Below are 23799 nucleotides of genomic sequence, written 5' to 3'. Positions count from 1 at the left end.
GATAACTCCGCGAGCTCATTTAGGGAGACGTTTCAGTTTTCATCACCTGAAAATCTTTTTCAATATAAATATCTCAGACAACTGCTGATATACATAGTGCCCAGTCTGAAACATTTCACATCTGTGAAATTGTAAAGAAAAGTTAAGAAAATTTATTTATTTAATAATTACATCTGTACAACAGTGCAAGGTTGTAATTTCAGGACATAACAGCTCGCTCATTTATGAATATATTGCCATCAAATTCACACATCTATGGAAGCCCTAAGAGGCCATCCATTCAAATTTCTTTTTTTACATTTTCCTGTGGTAACAGGGTAATTATTTTGTGATCTTGAGAAAATGATCCCGTTATCACAAGAACACAACATTTGTTATCTCAAGATAATTATCCCATTATCACGGGAAAACGGGAGAAAGAAAAATATTTGAATAGATGGCTTCTTAGGGCTTCCGTACTCATCTGCCTGGACATCCTCACACAACTTTCACAGCGGTTAGTTGTTTTTTTTGTAATGTTTAAATGCTTTTAATAAAAGAGTACATGTTGAAGCACTATTGTTTTGCTTTTTACCGTGGTATTGAATTGGTATCAATACTCGTGGAGTTTTACCGGTATTGGAAGGGACTACTAAATTTCACACATTTTTTAAATGGACACATTTTCCATTACATGGTCATAAAAAAAGGCCATCAAACCCAGAATGTCAGAATTCTTTTCAACAAAATTGAAAATGACAATACTGTTCCCCCTTTTCTGACTCCTGATTTTTTCACAGTACCTTACTCTCTTTGTGTTAAGAGCGTTGGACCACAGGATGCAATTCTATATTAAACAAAGTTGTGTGGAATCAGACTAAAATATCCATACTGATCAAGGTAGTTGCCCGTTTCTTAGTCACAGTAACAAGACCAGCCTCCTCAGTATCATTTCTCAGATCTTTGCCACGCACGAACAATTTCCTCCGGAGCCATCTAAGGGACAGAGCCAGGGCTGGCACACCAGGATGTTGTGCAGAGTGTATTCCTGTCAGGGTGGGACCACATTGCTAAGGACGAGGCCGATGACATGCTGTTCTTTAGTCTTGTCACACTGACAGCAAGTTTCCCCCCCCCGTCTGTAATTCTGGTTGCTCAGTTACTCCCTCTGCTGTAGATCTAACAATAATCTCATCTGCATTCACAGCCCGTCCAAAAAGGATGAAATCACTCCAAGATGACATCTCACATCCAAACAAATGAAACCAGTGTTGTAACTTTTATACATTTGGACTGGTCCATCAGCCATTCACACATGATCCAAAGCATAATATTTCACCAACTACTGGTCATGTTGATTTGAAATTTACAGTGGATGTTCCTGGTCATCAGACCTTTCCTCTAGCTTCTATTTGCATTAACTTTATGTACTGAGCTTAAATTACTACCCCAAAATCTGACAAACCCATAGAAATTCACTGTACTAACCACTGCCCAGCACCCAGTGTATAAGAACGCTGAAACAGCCAGTGTTGCCAGTTCAACATAGCTGTGTTCTGTAAGCAGAATCAAGTGCTCCCCTCCCCTTGTTGTTGTCATCACCTTGAGCTCCATAACACCCGGCAACACCTCCGCCCAAAGGAGCTATGGGACTAACAGGAAGTCTAATTCCAGACCACTTCCTGTATGACATTCCTGACCTGAGCCGCCTTCCTGCCAGAGTCTCTCAGGCTCCGTATGTATAGATCTATAGTTCCACCAGGCAATGTATACACACTGGAGAAGAATGGGGTGAGAAATAAAGTATTTCAACACATTAAATCTACTTGTCTGTGACATCTGTTAAAAATAACAATGTGCACCCACTTTAACAGGTTTTCTATTGAAGAGAAAATGGAAATATCAACGTGATACAGTGTTATAATCGGTCAAGTCTATCAATTTAAACTGTTTGGTAGCAATTTCAATCCATTTATTTTATTGGTACCTTCAATTAACTGCATAGAATGAGAGTTCACATGAATAACATTTAGAACAAAGAGACAGAGTGATAAGTGGAAATACATGAAAAAGAACAGGACATAGGGACAGGACAGAACAAACTACATTCATTGCAGCAGCATCATTACGGCCCCTTCTTTTACCTCATTAGATCTCTCACCCACTGTATTACACATATAATATGGGTTTGAACATGTAAATATATGGGTTTGTGTGTGTGCAGTAACACAAATCATGTACTTGAATACGGAATAAGAATGACCACTTCAGGCCACTGGGAAAAAGGTAAAAAAAACCAAGATGCCAGTGACACGTACTGACAAGAGGGATAGATACAGATTTTGACTGGTTATTCCTTCAGGAAAAAAAGGCACACAGGCAAAAGTGTTGTTCTGTCACATTTCAGAGAATTAACGACCAAATATATGTTGGTTCAGTGGAACAAAAATCCTGCACTAACTTCCACCTAGAATTGATTGACTGGGCCCATTATCAAGAAAGCTCCCATTCCAACACCTCTTCTAATACATTCTCACCCTAGGTTAGTTTACTAGAGTGTAAAATTTCCTTCTTCAATATTTATTAGTTTTTTTATTTATCCTTCCAGTTCAAACGATACAAAAATACAATATTAATCTAAATATGTGTAAATTACTTCAAAAATATATATAAGCTACAAGAGAAGGTTCACCGTCGCTCTTGAAAGTGACCAAATAATATTACCAACAATGGCTAAAGCAGCTGATTGCCACAGAGAAACAAGTCAAAATAAAACCTAATTTCCACAAAATGATGATAAAGAAAAACTAAAACTTTTCAAATGGCAACTGTAACTTAGCAAATACCAACAGTAATGATTGGATTCAGGTTAAAAGAAACAAACTGTATGAAAATCAAATAGATATCTCCCAAAGATAAATCAACATAAGATACATAACGTTTTGCCTTGCCAACTGTTTGTAATTTGACACTTTCATTACAACAGTGAAACGGAGCCTACAAAGAACAGGCTCATCTCCTGCAGCTCTGAGATAAAGAATCTAAAGCCTGATGTCAGCTCATCTACCTGCCATTTAAAGGCTGCTTCCAGGGTGCTATCACGGATCCAAGGCAGCAGAAACTGCAACAGATCGCATGTGAGCAGGTCTGTTGGCTTAGTGATGTATTTACAGTATGCTCTCCCTCAAGTTCCCACTGCTGGACGTGTTGGGCTGCTGACGTCCTGATGTTCGGTTCCATGTGTGATGGTCCAGAAGAGCTTGGGTGAGTTTCTCCATCCAGTCCAGCCTTTCCTGTTTGGTGTCAGCTGAAAACCAACACCTGGACAAGAACAACATCCATCAGTTTGTGATCATGGGACCATTAAAAGAACTGTTAAAGAAGCCAGGCATGTTATATATGCGTGTGTTATCTATCAGTTACAGTGATCGGTGTACTTTGGTAAACTTACTGTAAAATCACCCCTCCAAATTAAAGAGCACATTCAGTGGCACATAATGTAGATTTAGTAGAGTGTAGGGCCTGCGTGTCTTTTTTAATAGTAATTACGCTGTTACAAAAAACATTTCTAGGCAAAACCCAATCACTGATGTCACAGAAGTTTCCCATCAACTGTCAAATGTAAAAACACCCTCCCCTGTGACATCACTAGCTGGTTGCAGCCATAAGAGTAACATGATTCAAGCTAATTGCATATATTATTCTATATTGTCCAAAATGTCCAACTTCACACATTGAAAGCATGTTGATTACAAGTCAACAACACAAAAAACAAATCACGACATACGTTTTGAAGCTCTCAATTATAACTAAAACAAATGTTGTCTATTTACACTTCACTAACTCAAGGGTGGGGTAAAGTTTCTATTCAAACTTACTTGGCAAAGGCATCCTGGCTGTCATCCTGCTGCTGCTGCTGCTGCGGGGTGTTGCTCACTAGCTCAAAGGTGAAAGGTCGCGCACACAAGTCCCTCTCCACAGGCCTGACACACTGACTGGGAGAGCTGGACAGAGAAATGCTGCCCTCTGCGTCCTGGGGTGTTAAAACAAATTGACATAAATCAAAAGTGACTTGGTGGCTTTGTGTGCAAAGTCTGTCCGTTCGTCTATCTTTACCTTTGTTTCTCTGTCATTGGGGTGGTTCCAGTAGTACATGTTGCATCCCTCCAGAACAAAATATCGGCGATGCCACACCCCATATCCACTGATCAACTCAAACATTGTCTTGTAACAAAACCACAAAAAAGTGGAGTGAATTTAATGCAACAAATATGCAGTTTGAAACAGTTTGTAACATTTGAGGGAATTTATTTTGTCTGATTTGAAGTGGAAAGGTGTTTTATGTAGAGTTTAGCAAGGACTGGAGTGTAGCGTAAATCTGCTTCTTCTCTGTTTGGTTTAACATACCGACACTTCTTAGAAATAATTATGACATTTATGAGATTCTCTCACCCAATTTACTTAACCCTAACCTTAGGAGACTAAATTGCAACATGACATTACTAACCAGGAAGCCTTGGTGCTGCACATTAGAGTGACTTTCACTGTCCAGTTGCAGGTAGATGCTGCCCTCTAGAGGAGAGAGAAAAGGCACCTGCGGTCCGGGGAGGAGACACACTGTTAAACTGGTACAACATGACAGACATATCGAGAAGCAAGAAACAGACAAAGAATATTTTGAAGAATTTCATTACATGCTCTTCGTTGACTTCTCTATAGAGAAGCTACCTGTTTTTGTAAAACTGTGACCCGATGTGTTCACAACTTGTAAGTCTTAAAAGATTTCATTTGTGACCGTTAGATTTACTGTGTAATTATGAGCAGGAATCACAATGGTGAGAACAGCATTTTGGAGTGAAATTCTTCTTGTATATTTAGACGGCTGGCCCGCGCACGCGCACGCACGCACACGCACACGCACGCACACGCACACCAGGAAGAACTTAACAGATGAAATGACACTTGATTGAAAATGTAGTTTCTATGCAGTGATTTTCTTCCCAGATATCATGTAAACTAATAAGAATTGACCACAAACAACACAGTTAAGGCTGAGGCGGCGGTTAATTTGCATGACGGAAATCACGAGTCAGAGTGTAGGTTAATTTTTGCTGAGGAGCAGAGGGAAACGATGAGAGGTGAAGGACCGACAGTGTTGTGAAAAGTGGGAAACCTTTTCCTGAAATTCATCTCCCAGCAGCCTCCTGATTTTGCCTTCAAATTTCATCTGAATGGAGGAAGCAAGACAGGGAGGGGGGGGGGGGGGGGGGGGGGGGGGGGGGGGGGGGGGGGGGGGGGGGGGGGGGGGGGCAGACAGGGAGGGGCAGAACGTTACATCACCAGTGAGCCCACCTGTGTGTAGAAACTTCTAACAGAATTATAAAAATACCAAAAGTGTGGTCTGGTGGTGCTACTGTACTTGTGCAAAACCTGGTGAAGTGAATGTGTTACCTGGGCCATGCTTTTCCCTTCTGAATGCTATGATTCAATTAAAAACTACCAAACTGCATTTATGAAATTAAAAAAGAACTTGACAAAAATATTTTAGTTGAAATGGCTAGGGCTGTTTTATATCATTGAAATTCACAAGATCCCTGTAGGTTCTATTGATTGGTAACTTTTAAAATTACTGAGCAACAATCCTGCTTTTCACCAACGCTACCCAGTACATTTCTGCAGAAGACACAATCTTCTGGCCCAGAGTAGGAAAGCCACGTATTAACCTTTAATTCCCCGAAGAGGCCAAAAACAGTGAGAGCAGTGCTTCCATCAATATCGAGACAGATTATTACCTTATCCAGAGGGAACTTGCTGTGTCCCAGGGAGGCCAATGTGATCTTATGGGAGCCCACCAGACAAAAGTTACTGGAGCGACGAGTGTTGAGAGCAGGAAGAGCAGCAGCTGAAGGACAAAGAAGTGCACAACAAACATGAAATGGTCTGTCAGCAAAATACATGTTTTGAACATTGATGGTTTATTCAGTTAGTGAAGTTTAGAACCAAACAGAATGTTTATTGTCCATGTGGGAAACAAACAAGCAGTTAATATAGCACACACATAGACAAGGTCACATTACATATTAAAAACAGTTCATGTTAATATCTGTAGCTTTGTGGAGTTCACAATATTAGTAGCACTTGGGATGAAGGACATCTTAAATACATTTTTAGTTGCCAGAGGGACGCCTCCCAGAACATAAAGGCTCAAACTGGCTGAAGAGCGGATGGATTCCAGGATACTCCTCGCCTTCTTTCTCGTCCCGTCTATAAAAAGGCCTTTTGGGGTTTGCTGACACCATGTCTGAAGGGCCTTAATGAGGGCCAGAAAGGCAGCTTCACCTAAAGAGTCTGTTATATCTAAAAGGCCAACTAACTAAGGCCATGTCATCAGCATACTTAAAGATTCTAAATTAATCATAAATGTTTTGGTAATGACAGAGAACGGCACAGGGGAAAGAACACAGCCTTGTGGGCAGCTTGTGCTTACAGTGAACATGCCTGACATGATTTTGGAACTGTGCGAGGCACCGAAACAATCTTGCAAAAATTCCTTTACGATGAGGAGCAAAGTCTTTGAGGGGACGGGCTTTTAGACCATCTAGGCAGTCTTGTTGGTCTTAAATTTAAGCAACATCATCCTCACCGATGTCTCTACATGAAAATTTTTGCACATGTCATCACATTCTGTCCTGCTATCTGGTGTGTCAAATCCATATTAAAAATTGTTCCGGTCAGTAACAAAGATTTGACTGTTACTGACAGGAGTACCATCTTTTTGCTGGATCTGCCCATTAAAATAAAGTGTACTGAAGGTTATTTGGCACAAAGTAGATTGCCTCCATATCAAATTCACATTTTATTTTTTGTATACCAAATGTTCTCTAAACATGTATTAGCTACTGTCCTAGAGTTGCTGTTGAGTTGAGTTAAACAGGGTTAAAATTAAGCTCTTAAACTAATACTGACCAAAATAATATTCTACTTACATGTCAGACTGTGACCAGATCTCTGTTAAAAATAAAGGAAGAAGGTTCAGGTAATGTCTCCAAGAGAGGTGGGGAAAAAAAACAAATACAAGACACAGTGTAATAGCTGGATACTCACAGTGATAGTATTCAGAAGCTTTCTTGGTGTGACCTGAATATGTGAAGACACCATTAATAAATTAGACTGTCATTGATAAACACACACGTGGCTCATTATTTGGCTCACCCACTTACCCGTGACTTGGTGGTGGTCCGATCCGTGCTGCAGTTACTACCTGAAGTGTGGGACTAGATGGCACAAAAACAGGCACATTAAAAATCTAGAAATTACATGAGATGTAACAATGCTGTGCATTTAACAACTTTCTACAACTAAAAAAAAAGCTGTTAAAAAACAACAATTAAATAAAGTTGAGACACTATTCTCTAGCCCTGACTTAATGTACCTTTAAATCCTACATTCACCATGACTGTAGAACTGGTTCCACTAGACTTACCAACAGCCACTCTAGAAAAAACATGGTTTCAATGAGGCCTGTTGCAATTATTCCATGATCGCCTGATCTTGATTATTTGAGGTAAAGCCAATATTTACACAGTAGTTTCCATAATCAAGGGACGTTTTGCAGTTAATTATTTACATGTTGATGTTCGTTTTGCTTATATTCTTAATATATTATGTTTACTTTGAATTATTACAATTAGATTTTGTTTCCTGTGATGCAAAATAAAGAAATACACATACGTCCCGCCAGCCAACACTTAATGACACTATTGGTCAGCAGGTAACTGCAAGTGCAGACTGGAGCTGCACAGCTTTCAGAGCTTGTTGTGGACTTTTGGAGCATCCCGAGATGAATGGTGGACTTTTCTTTTAGTTTTCACCAAGTTTATTTTTGTATGAGGGAAAGTGGATTAATTAATAAACCCTCTTGCTTTATTCTACAGGAGCGGGTGGTGAGCTGCGTGGATGTACACTGTACCACATTTTGGATCCTACAGGTGAGGGTCCATCTGCTGGGTTAAGGCAAATAATTTGTCTACCTGAGCAAGAGCTTCTAATGTCAGGAAAAAACCCTTCATACAAGTGAAAAACATTTTTACTGATGTGTTGATGTGATAAAGTTTTGTTGAAATTGTTTGATGTCCCTTCCATCCAGCTTTTCTAATTAAGTTGACATTAAATGCTTGAATAAAAACATGGCTTTGTATTTTAGTTTTTGAAAATTAAATCTAAATCATTATCTGTCTTCTTGAACCTTTTTCATTACATTAGGTAGGCCTGCATAACAGTTTTAGAACAACTGTTCAGCAGAGCTGGAGGTGGAACATTGTTTACAATGCACACAAGCGCAAACTATAACGTAGGCCTAGTTGCAAACCAAACACAGCAGCACCGCTGTGTGAGTACAGTAAAGAGGACAGTATAGAAAAAAAAAAAAAAAAATTAAAAAGGTGGGGTAAGCGATTCTATTCTAATAAGTCTTTTTGTCAAATTCTCTGAATATCTCCTCACAGTCCGCTAGCTAGAAACAAATCTGGTGTTTGTACATAAGCCTGGGTCTGTAAATGGGAAACAAACAAAGGTGGCCCGCAACACTATCCCAGCCAGACCTCTGTATCTAGAAAAGTTAAATGAGTTGCCCACGGACATTCAGCTTCCTTTCTAGTTCACCAAGACATGCTGTTGTTGTGATGTTAGCTGTAGCAGCAGGAGAGTTATCACTGTCTGGAGCTGCTGTGCTGCTCTGGGACCGTCTCGTCCTCTCTGCACGTTAGCTTCACAGCAGCAGCTGTAGCGACAGTTTGCTAACCCACAACTTAACTAACGTTCGTTACATTACTTGCTGTGTCGTTCACTATATAGAATGGTATCTGTCATCGTGTTAGATTTCTCCAGAATCGCTTATTCCACCTTTAAATCAAGTTATTGCAGCTATTTGTATGACAATTGTACTCTAAAATCTCATGATTGTGTCTATAACATCTCCACCTACATCCAGAATAAACATGATTTTTCAGAAACTTAAAATATTTATAATTCATGCCCATTACATAAGCCTACACACAATCATATAAAATACTCCCATGTGTCTGTGTTACGGAGCATAGGCTACAAGTAACAAAAAAATGAAATGTGATTTACACTGAGAAAAATACTTTCACAACTTGTGGCCCCAACCACCTCGCTATTCTATTAATTTCAATTAATATTATTTCAATTAATTAGTACCAAAGAATTACTCCAAATCAAAATGGCAAATGTTTTGTCTCACCAGGCTGTAGACTTCCACATCAATCTCAAAGGATGAGCGAATATCCTTCCTGACATATCAAGGAGACAAACAAAGCAATACATTACTCTATATATCCCCATCACCACATTCATACAGTCAGAATTTTCTACAAATACAAGGGCTAGTGAGCAAAGTCATTTTTCCACCCATCTATCGTCAACCGCTTATCCTGCGTACAGGGTCGCGGGGAAAGTCATATTTTAGATCCTCAAAATGAAACTTCCCCAATTTGGCTAAAGTAGCCTGGATGTAGCCATTCATTAATCATTTAACAAAATATAAATGTGAACCGAGAAACCCAACACAGCTATCCAGTGATGTCCATCACTGATTGAAGCTGAAAACATTGTTCTGCTTGTGAAAAAAAAAAATAAAATAAAATACACACTGTCAATATGTAAACACAGCAAATGAGTGCTAGAAGCATCATAAGACTTGTAAAATAAAGTCACCACAACCAGCTGATGAACGGCAGCTTACAGAGTGACAGAAGTAGGGAAGGAGATGGTGTCTCCATTTTGAGCATCAGCAGCCGTGGCCAGTGGCGTGGCGACAATGTTGCAGGGCCCGTAGCGGATCAGGACGAAGAAGTAGTGACTTGGCCGACCTACATGTGTACACAAACAAATCAGTTCTTATAAAGTGTATGTCAACCCCCACATTTGAGTTAATTTAGCCCTGAATTTTGAAATTCAGAAGTTTTTTGTATCAATAATGTTAATTATGAGGCAATTAAAAATTACACATCATCAAAAAAATAAATTGTTGAAAGAAATGTTCTTGCTGTGCTACCTGTGCGGTTGTATGAGGAGCAGACAAATTCAACCTTGAGAGGCAGCTGAATGTTTGTGATGCTGACAGTCCCTCTGCAGGGCTGCTGGGAAACACAGTCCTTGTCCTCCCCTGCTGCCTCTCCTGACTCGGAGTTCTTCTCCTCCCTCAGTCTGGCCACCTCTGCCAACAGGGCAGAACGTTTCTCGCCTGAAACAAGTGAATGACAAGAATAATAAGCAACACAGATAGATAATAGAAAATGAAGAAATATGCTTTTGTTATTGCTTTGAATACAATTATTCAGGCTTTGAAACAAAAGGTGTAAATGCAATTGACATCAAATAAATGTATGTTTTGTAGCTGTCTCTTGCTACTCTGTTTATTATATTATTTTATCAACTGTACGTAATATCTTTAACAGAATAATACAGCTTCCTATCTAAAAGGTACACAAAAATGGGACTTTTAAACCAAAAATCTACATACAGGAGACCAGCAGTAGCTTCTCAGCTTCAGCCTCCTCCAGTGAGCCTCGTCCGTGCTCCTCATCGGTACAGCAGCTCAGAGCCTGCAGGGTCTGGTTGACCACAGTCTGCAGCTTCCCTGCTTCTTCATTAAGAGCCTGGACAAACAGGACAATATGAAAGACCGAGAAAGACCTATACTGGATTTAATTAAAATCAAAAAGGAGGTCAATTTCAGCAGTTGTAGCGCAGTTTACATTTACAACCGACTAGACTAATGGATTCTGAGTCATTCTGAATACTGACAGCCCTACTAACTGTGTGTTGATTAACAACAGTCAATGGATTGGCCTTCTTAAATTAGATTAGCTAAAACACACCTTGATTTTCTCCTTGGTGTTGACAGAGGGCTGAGGTTGGGACATCTCTGGAGCTCGTCTCCGAACCCCAGGAGAGACACTCTGAGTGGTGGGCAGCTTACTCTGTCTTTGTGTGCGGTAGGCGTCAATACTGTCAATCACAGAACAACCGCTCAGTCAACATACAGTCAAATTTAAGCATAAAGTATGTTAACAAAATAACCACAAATTGAGGATTGTTACTGACTGTACAGCTCCTATATTTGAAAGAAAAGCTGAAGAAACAGTAATGAGTGAGAAGAAAATAATGACAATACAATCTGACATGTCATGTTCATATAATTGCATGATTAAAAATTAAGCAGCCTTTAAATACAGACATACATTTCAACAGTACGGCAACCAAAACCCTATTTATCCTATCTGGACCCATATAATGAAGTCAAATTATAGCTTCAGGATTATGAGTTTTTATCTTAAACTTCATTTAGCAGTGCTCTTGCAGTTACAGTGCTTTCTTGGCCAAGTCACCAGTGTGAAGCTTTCAATGGTAAAAAAAACATAACATTGGGCTTGTAATTTCTCAGATGTGTCACAACAGTGTTGACCGAAGACAAAAGACAAAACAGATGATTCATGACCGATGACTCAGAGTTTATTCCAAAGAGATTTAGAATTTTAACTAATTTTTATGTTGCTACTGTTTTAGCTGTACCTGTATAGAGGAGCAGGAGGGGTGGTGGTCTCTTCTGGAGTCACGAGCAGAGATGGAGTATTGGACATCTGGCTCGCTGCCAGCCGCTGTTGGGTGAATATGGAACATTAACACAGCTATTAATCGAGAAAGCTCCTCTAATGGAAATGGAAAGTATCAACAGCTCAAAGTTATGACTTAATCTTACTAGAGGGGTGACCACGGCCTCTACAGACTTGCTGAGGGGAGAGAGGATGCCGTCAGGAGGAAAAGTCAGCAGCTCATCTCCGTTGCTTTCAAGCTTCTTGCTCTCATCACACTCTTCTTCTTTGGTTTCCGCCTCTTCTTCACTTTTCTCCTTCTCTAACTCCGTTTCCATCTTATCTTTGTCTGCAGAACAAGCGCAAATCCCACTGTCGTAGTCCTCAATGTCGTCATCATCCGCCCTCCCCTCCTCCATCCTTCCAGCATATTCCAGAACCTCCTCAAACATCTGGTCGATTATTTCAGCAGTGTTGGTCTCATCATGAGAGCTTAGTTCAGCATCTTTGGACAGAAACATTCACAAATCTATCAAGTCACCTTCTAAAACAAATAAGGACTACCTAGATTGCTGGTGAGGAAGGGTAAAGAAAACCCACAATCAATGGGTGCCATCCATCTTCTTTCAGGTTTACCATGCATCTGTGCTGTAACAATTGTGTGCTCGTGGCCCCACATTGTTCTCTCTACTTATTACTTGTGTCGAGAATTGTGTCATTTTTCAAGTAAGACAAAACCAGCCATACAAATGTCTCCAAACAACACCTGTGCATAAACCCAGTACGCAGTGTGCCAATGACCAGTGATTTCTGTCTAACAAACAAATGACTTCACCACTGTGCTCCACATCTCCTAGGGTGTCCAGGAAGCCCAGGTGCTAACACCTACATCTTTATTGTTCTCACCTGACACGCTTGTCTCTGCCCTGGACTCCATGGAAGTATTGGTCTCAGACAGGGTTGAGTCATTGATTAGCTCAGGCTCCAGGATAAAGGTGACTTTCTTAGAGCTCTCTCCTCCCTCTGTGTTGTAGGTTTCTCCTGTCGCTGCATTTACAGCACCCTGCCTTTCTGCATCTTGCTCCATTTCCTCTCTCTCCAAAAGGGGTTCTGACACCTGGGCCTCTATCAAACACTGGCCTCCATCACTTCCATTAATGTCTGGTGATTTGGCCTGAGTCTCTGCTTTAGGTTTTGCTACATCTTCAATATTTCTTTCAAACTGTGTATACCCAGTCTGTGTTTCTATCAGAGCCTCAGCCACACATGCAAAACGAGATGCCTCGGTTTGTTTCACTCCGCTTTTTTGGCCTCTTCTGTCTGACTCTAGATTCATGTTCTCTTCTTTTATATTGACTGTCTGGATCCCCTTTGACTGTTGACATACATCATCCTTATGAGTACATCCTTCTCTGTCTTTCTGGTCTTGCTTAATTGTAAAGATGTCAATATCTCCTGTAACTGCTCCCTCGTTTAAAGTAGACTGGTCTTTCACAGGATCATCTAACCAGCTCTCTGACTCTAAATCTTGCTCCTCAAGTCTGGGTTTCTCATCTTTCTGCATTTCAGAGGAGTCAGCAATCTCAGCAGAGACATCACCCAAATAACATTCACCATCCTGGGAGTCAGAGGGTTCACTGTGATCTGCAACGCTGCCTCCTTTATCTTTTCCTACTCTGGTTGACTCCAAATCCACCCTCTCCTCTTTGACGCATGCATATTCCTCCTGTTCTTCAACTATAGACTCTTCCTCCTTGCACACCTTATGTTGAGGATATCTCCATGACCTTGACTCCTCATCTGTTGAAGGCTCAATCACATCTTCACTGTATGAAGAACCATCAAGGTCATCAAATTCTTCAACTGAAAACTCCTCAGACCCGCCCTGTTCAGTTACTTTGGAAACCTCACCTGTTTCCTTCATGTAGGAGTCCTCCGTTGATTCTAGCAAGCTCTGCTCTTCACCTATAGGCAACTCTGACACATTCTGGTCCTCACCAAAAGATGATCTGGAGAAACTCTGATCCTCGCTAAAAGACAACTTCAATACAGACTGGGTCTGTGGTTGTTGGGGCCCTAGCTGCATTTCCTCATTTCTAACCGAAGCCTTGTGCTTTTTCTCCCCCCCGGCTTCTTCAGCCTGATGAGTATTTTGCTCCTCCATTTCCAGCTGCCCTTCATTCGAGTTATCAAGCTCTACAGATGCTGCAGCAGCTTCAGAGTCACTGAGGGCCTTTTCACCTGTTGAAAAAGTAGTCTCACATCTCAACACTAGGCTACCTAACCTTCACACTCAATATACTTTAGAGCTGGTACTGAGTATTCACAGCTATTTTATTATATAGAAGTGAAGGTGCCAAATGTTTTAAATATTTAGTGTAAGATATTATGTTTGGAAAAACACAAGTCAATTTGATGTCAAAAGTCTTACCTGTCCCATCTGAAGATTGCTTCTTTACTCTTGATGTAGAAGCTTCAGTGAAACTGCCATCTTTCATCTCAGCATCACCATCCGCCTGTCGGAAGCAACAATGTAACAGGATACACAAATTTGACACAGTAAAGCAGAGCAGGGCTTTATTTATCAATGCAACTAAACATACAAACAAAGAAAATTCTGTATCTTGTAGTTATTGTGATTTAGGTCATGTGCCCAACAACCAGAGAAACAGTGCCAAGAATGCGACAAGAGAAGAAAAAAAAAGGATAAGGGAGAAGAGGCCCATTGTAACCAGTGGTAGAGCAATTAATGACATGGTGGAGTTATGCTGAAAAGTCAACATACATGTTCACAAACCCCTTCGAAGGTTACTGCATATTACAGGTATAATGATATAATTTCCAATAAAATATATGAAACAAACTGTGAAATTGTGACATTCATCTCTAAGTAGCCTGTTACCTTTTCATGACCCCACTATGACATCTCAAATGAGAAGGTTAGCTACTGTTCATTATGTGTGAAGTGAAAAACAAATCCCCCCAAACCACACCAGACTATTTTAGTGCACTTCTTCGAAAAGACAAAAAAGAGCCAACTAGAGCCATGTAAATGGGTAATTATGAAAACAAAAGTAGTATACTTGATGCTGATTATGACCTTATTCTGGTATTTAATTCTTATCACTGCGCAAATCAATGCTGCCCATTTTGTGGCTCTAAGCATTGGCCATGTTTCAAAGCACAAAAGTGAAGTTATTTGGTCACAGACTCACATCCCAGGGCTGCATGGGAGGCCACTGAACTCTCCTTCTAGATCTAGGAACCCAGGAGGAGGGAGATGAGGGGCCAGGAGGGGTCCTTCCCTGCTAATGTTTACATAAGCTAGTGTGTAAAAAACACTCAAACTGGGCAAATGGCTCACTAAACAAAGAAACGTCCACAAAAACAAGACATAAGATGTCATTGATCTGGAGAGTCTGTTACTGATGGACATACTTGCTGGACAAAGGGGGGGCACCCAATTTGCATATGTGATACCTATCATTTCTTTCTTCATTCCATCCACAGAATCTGCAAAGTATCCAAACACTAAGGCCTAACCCTTCTCTTCTCTCAGCTACTTCTGACAGTATCAGAAAACTACTGAAAACAGTTAGGAACTACACGAGTTTGCTTTGGTCTATATATGGTTTATGAGCCAATTCAACTACATGTACTTCAATATAAGAGATTTAGTTTTAATTAGTTTTTTATTATTTAATTTATTTTTGCTTTCTGTACCAAACAAACATATTTCCACAAGCGCCACAGGAAAGGTTATGACACATTTTAGTTTGACCAAACAAAAAAATGTGATTTCAATAATATTTTGATTAATTGTTCAATTGTTGAATATTTGAAACACAAAATATTACGATCACAAACCCACCTGATTTAACGAGGGATCAGAGCTGCTCCTTTTCAGCCAGGCATTCTCACTGATGGGTTGGAAATGCAGCTGGTTCAGCTCTTGCTCACGTTCCTGATCAGTGAAACCATGTCAGACATAAACTCTACAGGTACTCCGACAAAAATAAATTAAGTACAAACAGCACAATTGGATTCTTTTCATAAAATGAAGGGTACTGCAGCTGCTAGCAGGTTAAACTTTGAAAGATTTTAACAGTAGTCTAACAAATAATGTATGTGTAAATGATTTATCCCACAGGATTTTGAGTTACTTTGCCCACCGAATTACAAGAATTTGAGCTAGAATGGTGTAGAATTAAGTAATTTGCATTTCAGTAATAAAAGCCCCTGAACCAACCTGGCGAATGCGAGAAGCCTGTTTGGAGCTGGGAGTTGTACTGCTGTGGAGTTTATTCTGGATGCCAGATACAAAGTTGGAGCGGATCTCAGGGCAGGGGTTGGCAGGGCTCAGCGTGGAGCCCAGGCTAGCCTGGAAGACTGGCACTTTAAATCGCTCCATTCGCTGATTAAATTCTCCCTCACCTTGAGTGAAAACATTTATAGAGATTTCAAACATTAATAGAAATCAATCCAAATTTATATTTTTCATTGGGGGATCTTCTCAAAAATATATTGCAGTAAGCTGTCCCTACCAGGGCAGCAAAATATGCTAAACAGTCTCCTCCTATGTTATTGTCTCTGGAAATGAGTTAATGCACTCACTGTAGTTTTATCTTCTGAGGGGTTTTTTTGTAGCACAATGGCAATAACACACTATTCACATCTTTTAAACTAATGAATGTTCAGTATTGTTTACCAATTTGTCTGCTACCAATTATATATGGCTAAAAGGATCAAAAAAAGGTCACATAAGTATTACCTTCAATCTACATACATGTTCATGTAAAACTTAAGCAACACACTACAAATCTGCTTCTCTCGGGCTCTCTTTTTTTGTAACACAATTGCGAGTTTCTTCAACCATCTTTTCTTACTTACTCTAAATACCTTGCCAGCCACAGTGCTTATACGGGAACTCATATCCCAATCATGTTAGCTATATTTTAGCTTCTCTGTACTAGTTGCAGAGGGCTGTTGCTTTTCTCTGCATTTATTAATAGCATGCCACTTAACTATCTGTGTTGATAATACCACTGTGTATACACTGTCAACTAATGGTGATGATTTAAATAATACTATGAGGAATAAACTACATTTAAAAAAAGCCAAAGACTATGTCGTTTAAAAATGTGTTTAAATGTAGCTTAAATGTAGCTATTGTTTTTGGCTCAAGCGACACACTGCAAAGAGAGAGTCGATCTTTTTCACTGAAATATAGTTATCAATCAAGAGAGGTGAGGAACGGTTACATAACTCTACCCCAACCAAAGACTAATGCTATGAAAAAATATATATCTTAAGAATATACAACAAAAAGGTTTTAACAAACAGCTAAAGAAGTAGTGTCATTGCAAAAATTGCAGACTACATGTATTTTATTTGAATATGTCCCCCAGGAAAAATAGTTGTTGTCAATGAAAAATCTAATAGGGATCCCAAGAAACAAGTTGTCTATGATTTTTATTAAGGATTTTACAGCTAGGTGTGGCAAATTTTTTCACTGACTGTGAGCTGAAGTCCAACCTCACACCCTCAGGACACTGTCAGGTCTGAGCTGAGGGCTAAAGACCACTATGCCTTTAATAGCTTTTTGCATTGACTTCAATCTTTTATGGTTTCCATATCTGTAAAAGACTGTCATGGGATTTGAAAATAGAAAAGTAACACTATATCCAACAGTGACATGTCTGATGCATCCTCACCGAGGAGATGAGCTCTGAAGCCCTTTTCCTGGATGATGGCTGATGGGCTGTCAGCCCCAGGATCTGACAGGCAACGCTGGGCCAGGGGAGCTCCTCCTGAAACAAGAAACAGTTGATGTTACAAACTACACTAGTTGTTTAACACCCACTGTCACAACGGCTTGACACAGATTGCTCAACACCTTGAGAATAGTTCTTATCTTTCATGCAGGTAATCCAGCTTGACTGTTGAACTTGGCTGCCATTTTGAGCAGTACTATAAACCCTGCCAAAATACACAGCAATACTCCATGTATGTGTGACCATAAATGTACATATATACACTCACAGTTGCCAGTTTATTACGTTAGCTAAAAGTCATGCAGTCAAATACAACTGCTCTGCAGTAAATCCTCCCTTCACAAAAGGTTTTTGTTGAATCCATTTTAGAGGTGTTGATGCAACTTTAAGGTCATTTTTGAGGATGTATTTTGTGAACAGAAGTCTGTTGAATAGCATTGTGTTATAGTGAGAGGTATTTCTAATATTTAGTCTACAGTCAGAAATAAAAATGGGCAGGAGGAGATATTAGCATGCCTGCGAAGGTAGGATTACCCTCTCGTCTCTGGCTGAGTTGCTGGACTCGTGACCGGACTGAGGGAACCATCGGTGTGTCTGGCTTTGTGTCTAGCTCAGCTAGTCGTCCAGAAGAGGACGGTTTAGGACTACGGTTCTCCTCACCGGCTGCCTCCACACGCCGACGCTTCTGCCCATCATTCACCTCTGAGACATCAAATAGAAACAGGACAAAAGTATGTACTACGTAGACATACTGTACTGTAAATATGTACTATGTAGACATACTGTATTAATAAAGATATACATGTGAACCTTCACGTTCCTGTTAATCCAGGTACAAACAAACCTGATTGTGAGAGGACATTGTCTTCAGAATCTGACAGAGGTGCTCTCTGTCTTTTCAAGTTGACTTTGCCAGTATTTTCCTCGCCAGCTTCCATACTGAGATGCAAAAGCAGTGACATTAAATAGTGGATATGTAATTTAAGATTTCAGGTGTTATTGGACCGAAACCTTAAAGCACAAAGTTATTAATTCAAACAAGAGTCACGCCATTGCAGTTTCTATAGGGGTTAATGTTACCCCAACATAAATTGCCCCGTCAGAGTTACAGAAAAGTAAGTAGCGTTAATGAGAAAAGCTTGCATTCAGACGTTTTTATACAGATAGGAAACACAATATTTGATAAAACGGCTTTAGCATTAAGTTAAAGTCATCCCAAATAAAATGTGACGTAACAACGCTCAGCGTTTCAGTTTCAGCTCAGATCATGTTTAAAATGAAACACACATTCACAGTCAGTGCCAGCCAGTCAGATAAAGACATAACGTTATCTTGCTAACACTGCCAACACAGAAATAACCCTGTGTTAGTTGAGTTTAACTGGTTCTCCGAGCACTGCCAAACCTGTAACTTGACAATTTAGGGAGCTACGTTAGCTTGCTTGTTAGCAACACTGTCCTTTGAGTCAATTCTGGCTAGCTCATTTCAAGCTAGCTTATTTGAAGTTGCCCAGTTTAACGTTAAGTTAGCCTAAGTTAGCTTAGAATGACAAGCTAACTTTAGCAGGAACAAACTGTCTTGTTAACGTTTTAACAAAGTAGAAGAGCAGCTATATGCAGAGCAAGTCGTTTGTTATCTTACCTGAAAAGAAGTCTGTTTGAAACTAACGTTACAGTATGTATGAAACAGGTCAACACCAACTGACAGCAAACAAGAAACAACCCTCTTGTTGTTTTATGCTTTCAGTCTCCTCCTTCAACTTTGAATTTCAGCGGGTCTTCTGACGTTGTGGGAGCTATACAACTGGAGTCCCTGGAATCTGATCCCACGTCTGTACCTGCTGAATAGCTCGAAGTGAGGCCGTTTTACCGTATTGCACAGAGTAAACACGCAAAATCTGTAACATTGGGAAGAATAACATCATACAAGGTAAATGTAGTTGTCATTTTACAACAGGATTGTATAATGGGATGAAGTTTGTAGTTCCCTTTATGATACTCTCAAAGAAAACATTTAATACAAAAATTATAAAATGATATACAGAAATTAACAATTTTGCATGGTACAGTGCTGAGAAAGAACTTTTACTATCAAGAAGCTCTGTAGTCTAATGTTACAACAGCAGATACTTCTACATCTCTTGCCAGACAAAAAAAAGTGTGAAAAGGCTGTGGCTGGGTGGGTACTGTCCTTTTGTATCCTTTGGTCTCTGCGCAGGCACATTCCCACAGATATCACTGATGCAGATGGGTACCAATGATCTTCTGAGCAGTTTTAATCACCCGCTGCAGAGCCCTCCAGTCCTGGGCCGTGCACATCCCATGCCAATTGGTGGTATTTTCAGTCAGGATGCTTTCTAGTGCTCCTCTGTACAAAGTTTTTGTTGTTTTGGGTCACAGTGATAACTGATGGAGTCGCCCCAAACTCCCATTTCCCAGCAACCTGCACTTAGTAATAGTATTTATTTGTGGTTTGTGCAGAGACCACTGAGCTTGTATTGCCTCTCTTCTATCTCACAGCTGAAAACTGTCACTAGAGAGTGGTAAAATCTATAAACAGACAATAAAATAAGATATATTCCAGTGACATTTTCTTTAATATTTTGTCAAAGTCGAGTTTTAGTTTTAGTTTACTATGTTCTGAAATATGAGAAGCTGACAAAATATATCTCAAATTTATCCTTGAAGAGGAAGTAATCATGTTTGCCAAATTAGTAAATGTACATACTGCATGTTATATACTGAAGAAAATTATAAACGCTACACTTTTGTTTTTGCCCCCATTCATCGTGAGCTGAATTCAAAGAATTCTAAGACTTTCTCTATGTACAGAAAAGGCCTATTTCTCTCAAATGTTGTTCACAAATCTGTCATAGTCTGTGTTAGTGAGCACTTCTCCTTTGCTGAGATAATCCATCCACCTCACAGGTGTGGCATATCAAGATGCTGATCAGACAGCATGGGGATTGCATAGGAGTGCCTTAGGCTGGCCACAATAAAAGACCACTCTAAAACGTGCAGTTTCACTGTATTGGGGGGGGGGGTCCAGAAACCAGTCACTATCTGGTGTGACCAACATTCGCCTCACGCAGTGCAACACATCTCCATCGCATAGTTGATCAGATTGTGGCCTGTGGAATGTTGGTCCACTCCTCTTCAACAGCTGTGCAAAGTTGCAGTCAGGTCGAGACCCCGATGAGGACAACAAGCATGCAGATCAGCTTCCCTGAGATGGTTCCTGACAATTTGAGCAGAAATTGTTTGGTTATGCAAACTGATTGTTGTGGCAGCTGTCCGGGTGCCTGGTCTCAGATGATCTTGGAGGTGAAGATGCTGGATGTGGAGGTCCTGGGCTGGTGTGGTTACACATGGTCTGCGGTTATGAGGCCGGTTGGATGTACTGCCAAATTCTCTGAAACGCCTTTGGAGACAGCTTATGGTAGAGAAATGAACATTCAATTCATGGGCAACAGCTCTGGTGGACATTCCTGCAGTCAGCAATAGCATGCTCCCTCAAAACCTGCAACATCTGTGGCATTGTGCTGTGTGATGGAACTGCACATTTTCGAGTGGCCTTTTATTGTGGCCAGCCTAAGGCACTCCTGTGCAATACCCTGCTGTGCTGTCTGATTTGTGAAAAATGTTTTTGAGAGAAATAGGCCTTTTGTGTACATAGAGAAAGTCTTAGATCTTTGAGTTCAGCTCGTGAAGAATGGGGGCAAAAACAAAAGTGTTGCGTTTATAATTTTGCGTTTATAATTTTGTTTTATATATATATATATATATATAGTATATAAAAAAGCCCCATGCATTACATTGTCAGCCCATTGACAGTATGCAAATCACTCAGATGATGGGGAAATTGATGAGGCTGCAAAAGCATGCACATAAGTGATCTAAATAGGTCACAGATGACAACATTTCTGAAAACAGCTGTGATAAGATCTTGTGAACATGAGGCCATCTCCACCACTTAGGTCTACACCAGACAGATTTGCATAAAGGGAAGAACTGACTAGTAATGTAGTTTACCCTGGAGGAGGCAGAAACCAGTATTTTTATGTTGGTATTTTGTGTTTGTATGTATAATCCCATGGCCTCTGAGAGCCCGATGACACATAATCCTGCAATTTGAAACAAAGCAACATAGACAGACCTTCTTATATACAGTCTGTGAGACAGACCCTTTTATAGCAAACAATTAGAGTAGTTAGAATGTCACTTTGTCACAAGAGCTAGTTTGTCAAATTTCAGATGAAAAGAGATCATTTTGGCTTAAAATTGGCAGGCTCTTAGATTTCAGCTTGAGCAGTCCTCCAGGACAAAAAAATCCAACAGTACTTGTTGCATTTAAAAAGCCACTAACCTCTAAACTTACTTTGGCAGTTTAGTTTTTCTGACCCTGTTTTCTTTTGTTGGTAGAACCATGACCAGATTAAACCAATATGGGGAAAAAATATGCTGTTGGGCCACAATTTACCCCACATTCCAAGTATTCTTTCTTTTCTAGAAACATGGGCTGTTTTTTTGCGGGATAACTTGATGAAAAACATTAATTTATGAGTATGCCACATATAAGCACTTAAAAGCACTAAACTTAAATAATGAACTGGATTTTGACACAGGTACCCTCTTATAGGGCCAAATCAAATATTGAGCTGGACATATCTTAAGGCCCGTGTCATGTCAGTTGATAGTTGGTTTTAGGGGTGCATATTCCCAATTTTTATATATTATATATATATATTATATTTGTATGAAAGAAATTCTTGTCAGCTAGTCAACTCCATTTAGAGAACCTTTATTGAAGCCCGGCGTCTCACAGGCTGTCACTTTAGCTCAGCAAATGATCCTAACATGACCTGGGGAAGCACTGTGTGAACTTGTGCAAACCGGAAAGGAAGATTGGACCCCTTGGGGCCATAGCACTCTTGGGCCCCTGGGCAGTTGGTTACTTTGCCCAGTTGATTCAGGTGTGGGTGGAATATACCATTTTACAATGTGAAATGTTCAAACTTTGAAGTCATATAAATCAGTCTCGTCTTGTCATTCTGTGGTTTGAAGCCCTGCTACCACCTGTGCTGGAAATGTAAAAGGAACAATTTTAAAACCTCATTTTATGATAAAACTAAGAACAAAATGACCTTTAAACTTGAGTATAGTCTAAATAAAAATGTGTTTCTGGTCTTTGCGTGTTTTTTGTACTTCTGTTAAAAACTTTCAGTACACGTATATGAAGAACTTATGTTATGTTATGCTTCTGACAAACTAAATATACACATAGATGTAAAGATAAATGCTGAACAGACACTTCCCTTTTCTGTGGTTCAGATGTTTTAATCTTTACAATCAAACTGTGGCCTGTCCCTTATTGGTACTTCCTTCCCCTAACTAGACTGCAGTTGTTTGAGTGTGTCTTCACAGTGGAAAGCTGAGAAGGTGTGTGGAAATTCTGCCCTGATGTTTCGTGGTAGGATTCAATTTTTGGATGGAAAGGCTGAGATCATACACATTTCAGTTCCACAATAAACAGTATTTATATCAGACGTAGTGCTAAGAGTCGATCACAGCAAAGACAGAAGAAGAACATCGTCATCATCTTTTTGCCGACATCATCATGAAGACTCTCTACTTCACTCTGGGGCTGCTGCTGCTCACCGCCTGCTGCTGCAACGCTTTGCGTGAGTGATCTCTGTTTGTGCCTTATCCTAATCGTTTTATGATTTCTCACTGACATGTTTATAATGAAATTATCCTTTTATCTTCCTCACAGCCAAAGGTCTGCAGTTAGCACCCGGAAACTGCTGCTTCAAGTTTTACACTCGGGGGTTACCATTAAATCTCGTATCGGGCATAACCAAGACCCACAGCTCCTGTCAGCAGAAGGCATTCATGTAAGTTTGGGTTTCATTCTTTTGCTATTCTTGTCTTTTAACTGGTGATGAAATTATTAATAAAAAGATGGAGGGCCTCTCACCTCCAGGCAGGCATAATCACAGCATCCATAATAATGAATTCCACTTCCTTTAAAACACAAGGAAAATTAAGTGAGTTTTCTCTTCTGTATGTTTTGCAGAGTTCAGACTGTCAAAGGAAGACAGATCTGCTACACACAAACTTTCCAGTGGGCTCTGGATACCTACAATCAGCTCCACAACACTGAAAGAAGCAGTCAGCAGTAATGAAGATGTATTATTGTACAATAATTTATTAAATGAATTCCTGGTTTTGCAGGGCTTAAAGCATACTAAATATTTGTGTTTTAATAAAACGTGCATTTCTGTAATTTACTTTATTGCTGGCTATGTGTGTTGTTGGATGGGAATTTAGGTCTTTCATGAATGATCAGATATGGAACAGTCATTAGCTGACTACAACTACAACACAGTCTGGATAACCACAGGAATTCATTTCACCCAAATGATTGTAACT

At 40.0% G+C, this 23799-nt stretch overlaps 2 protein-coding genes across 8 annotated transcripts; one reads left to right on the top strand and one right to left on the bottom strand.

Moving 5' to 3' along the window:
* Positions 1 to 1929: 1929 nt before the first annotated feature.
* si:dkey-30c15.10 (uncharacterized protein LOC559353 homolog) lies at positions 1930 to 19189 on the bottom strand. Of its 7 annotated transcripts, none has more exons than XM_046038171.1 (25): positions 19010 to 19189; positions 18213 to 18307; positions 17885 to 18070; positions 17309 to 17404; positions 15844 to 16028; positions 15466 to 15558; positions 14810 to 14902; positions 14026 to 14110; positions 12501 to 13835; positions 11762 to 12099; positions 11575 to 11660; positions 10881 to 11010; positions 10523 to 10658; positions 10055 to 10243; positions 9743 to 9869; positions 9242 to 9290; positions 7200 to 7253; positions 7084 to 7116; positions 6966 to 6987; positions 5772 to 5881; positions 5153 to 5206; positions 4487 to 4573; positions 4096 to 4203; positions 3858 to 4012; positions 1930 to 3300 (listed from the first exon to the last, which is right to left on the bottom strand). In XM_046038171.1, exons 2-25 carry the CDS (start codon positions 18304 to 18306, stop codon positions 3147 to 3149), a joined length of 3999 nt encoding a protein of 1332 aa, XP_045894127.1. In that variant the 5' UTR covers position 18307; positions 19010 to 19189; the 3' UTR covers positions 1930 to 3146. The 7 variants fall into 7 exon arrangements, with proteins under 7 accessions (XP_045894127.1, XP_045894128.1, XP_045894129.1 ...); XM_046038172.1 differs by having other exon boundaries at positions 14810 to 14899; XM_046038173.1 differs by having other exon boundaries at positions 17903 to 18070.
* Positions 19190 to 19216: 27 nt separating this feature from the next.
* LOC123962192 (C-C motif chemokine 4-like) lies at positions 19217 to 23586 on the top strand. Its single transcript, XM_046038170.1, has 4 exons — positions 19217 to 19297; positions 22792 to 23048; positions 23141 to 23261; positions 23444 to 23586. The coding sequence occupies exons 2-4, from the start codon at positions 22985 to 22987 to the stop codon at positions 23547 to 23549; spliced, it is 291 nt and encodes a 96-aa protein (XP_045894126.1). The 5' UTR covers positions 19217 to 19297; positions 22792 to 22984; the 3' UTR covers positions 23550 to 23586.
* The last annotated feature ends 213 nt before the right edge of the window (positions 23587 to 23799 follow it).

Source organism: Micropterus dolomieu, linkage group LG22, assembly GCF_021292245.1.
Source record: "Micropterus dolomieu isolate WLL.071019.BEF.003 ecotype Adirondacks linkage group LG22, ASM2129224v1, whole genome shotgun sequence".
In the NCBI taxonomy this organism is placed as follows: Eukaryota; Metazoa; Chordata; class Actinopteri; order Centrarchiformes; family Centrarchidae; genus Micropterus; species Micropterus dolomieu.
The sequence above is the reverse complement of the archived record's forward strand: the minus strand, read 5'-3'. Positions and strand labels throughout refer to the sequence as shown.

Bases quoted from the DNA above. Each gene is read 5' to 3' on its own strand.
- si:dkey-30c15.10 (XM_046038171.1), bottom strand. From the start codon at position 18,306: ATGGAAGCTGGCGAGGAAAATACTGGCAAAGTCAACTTGAAAAGACAG. The intron at 18,071-18,212 runs GTTTGTTTGTAC...TTGATGTCTCAG, and splicing joins CAATGTCCTCTCACAATCAG to AGGTGAATGATGGGCAGAAG. The intron at 4,574-5,152 runs GTTTCCCACTTT...CCCGGACCGCAG, and splicing joins GAGATGAATTTCAGGAAAAG to GTGCCTTTTCTCTCTCCTCT.
- LOC123962192 (XM_046038170.1), top strand. From the start codon at position 22,985: ATGAAGACTCTCTACTTCACTCTGGGGCTGCTGCTGCTCACCGCCTGC. The intron at 23,049-23,140 runs GTGAGTGATCTC...TCTTCCTCACAG, and splicing joins CTGCTGCTGCAACGCTTTGC to CCAAAGGTCTGCAGTTAGCA. The intron at 23,262-23,443 runs GTAAGTTTGGGT...TATGTTTTGCAG, and splicing joins TGTCAGCAGAAGGCATTCAT to AGTTCAGACTGTCAAAGGAA.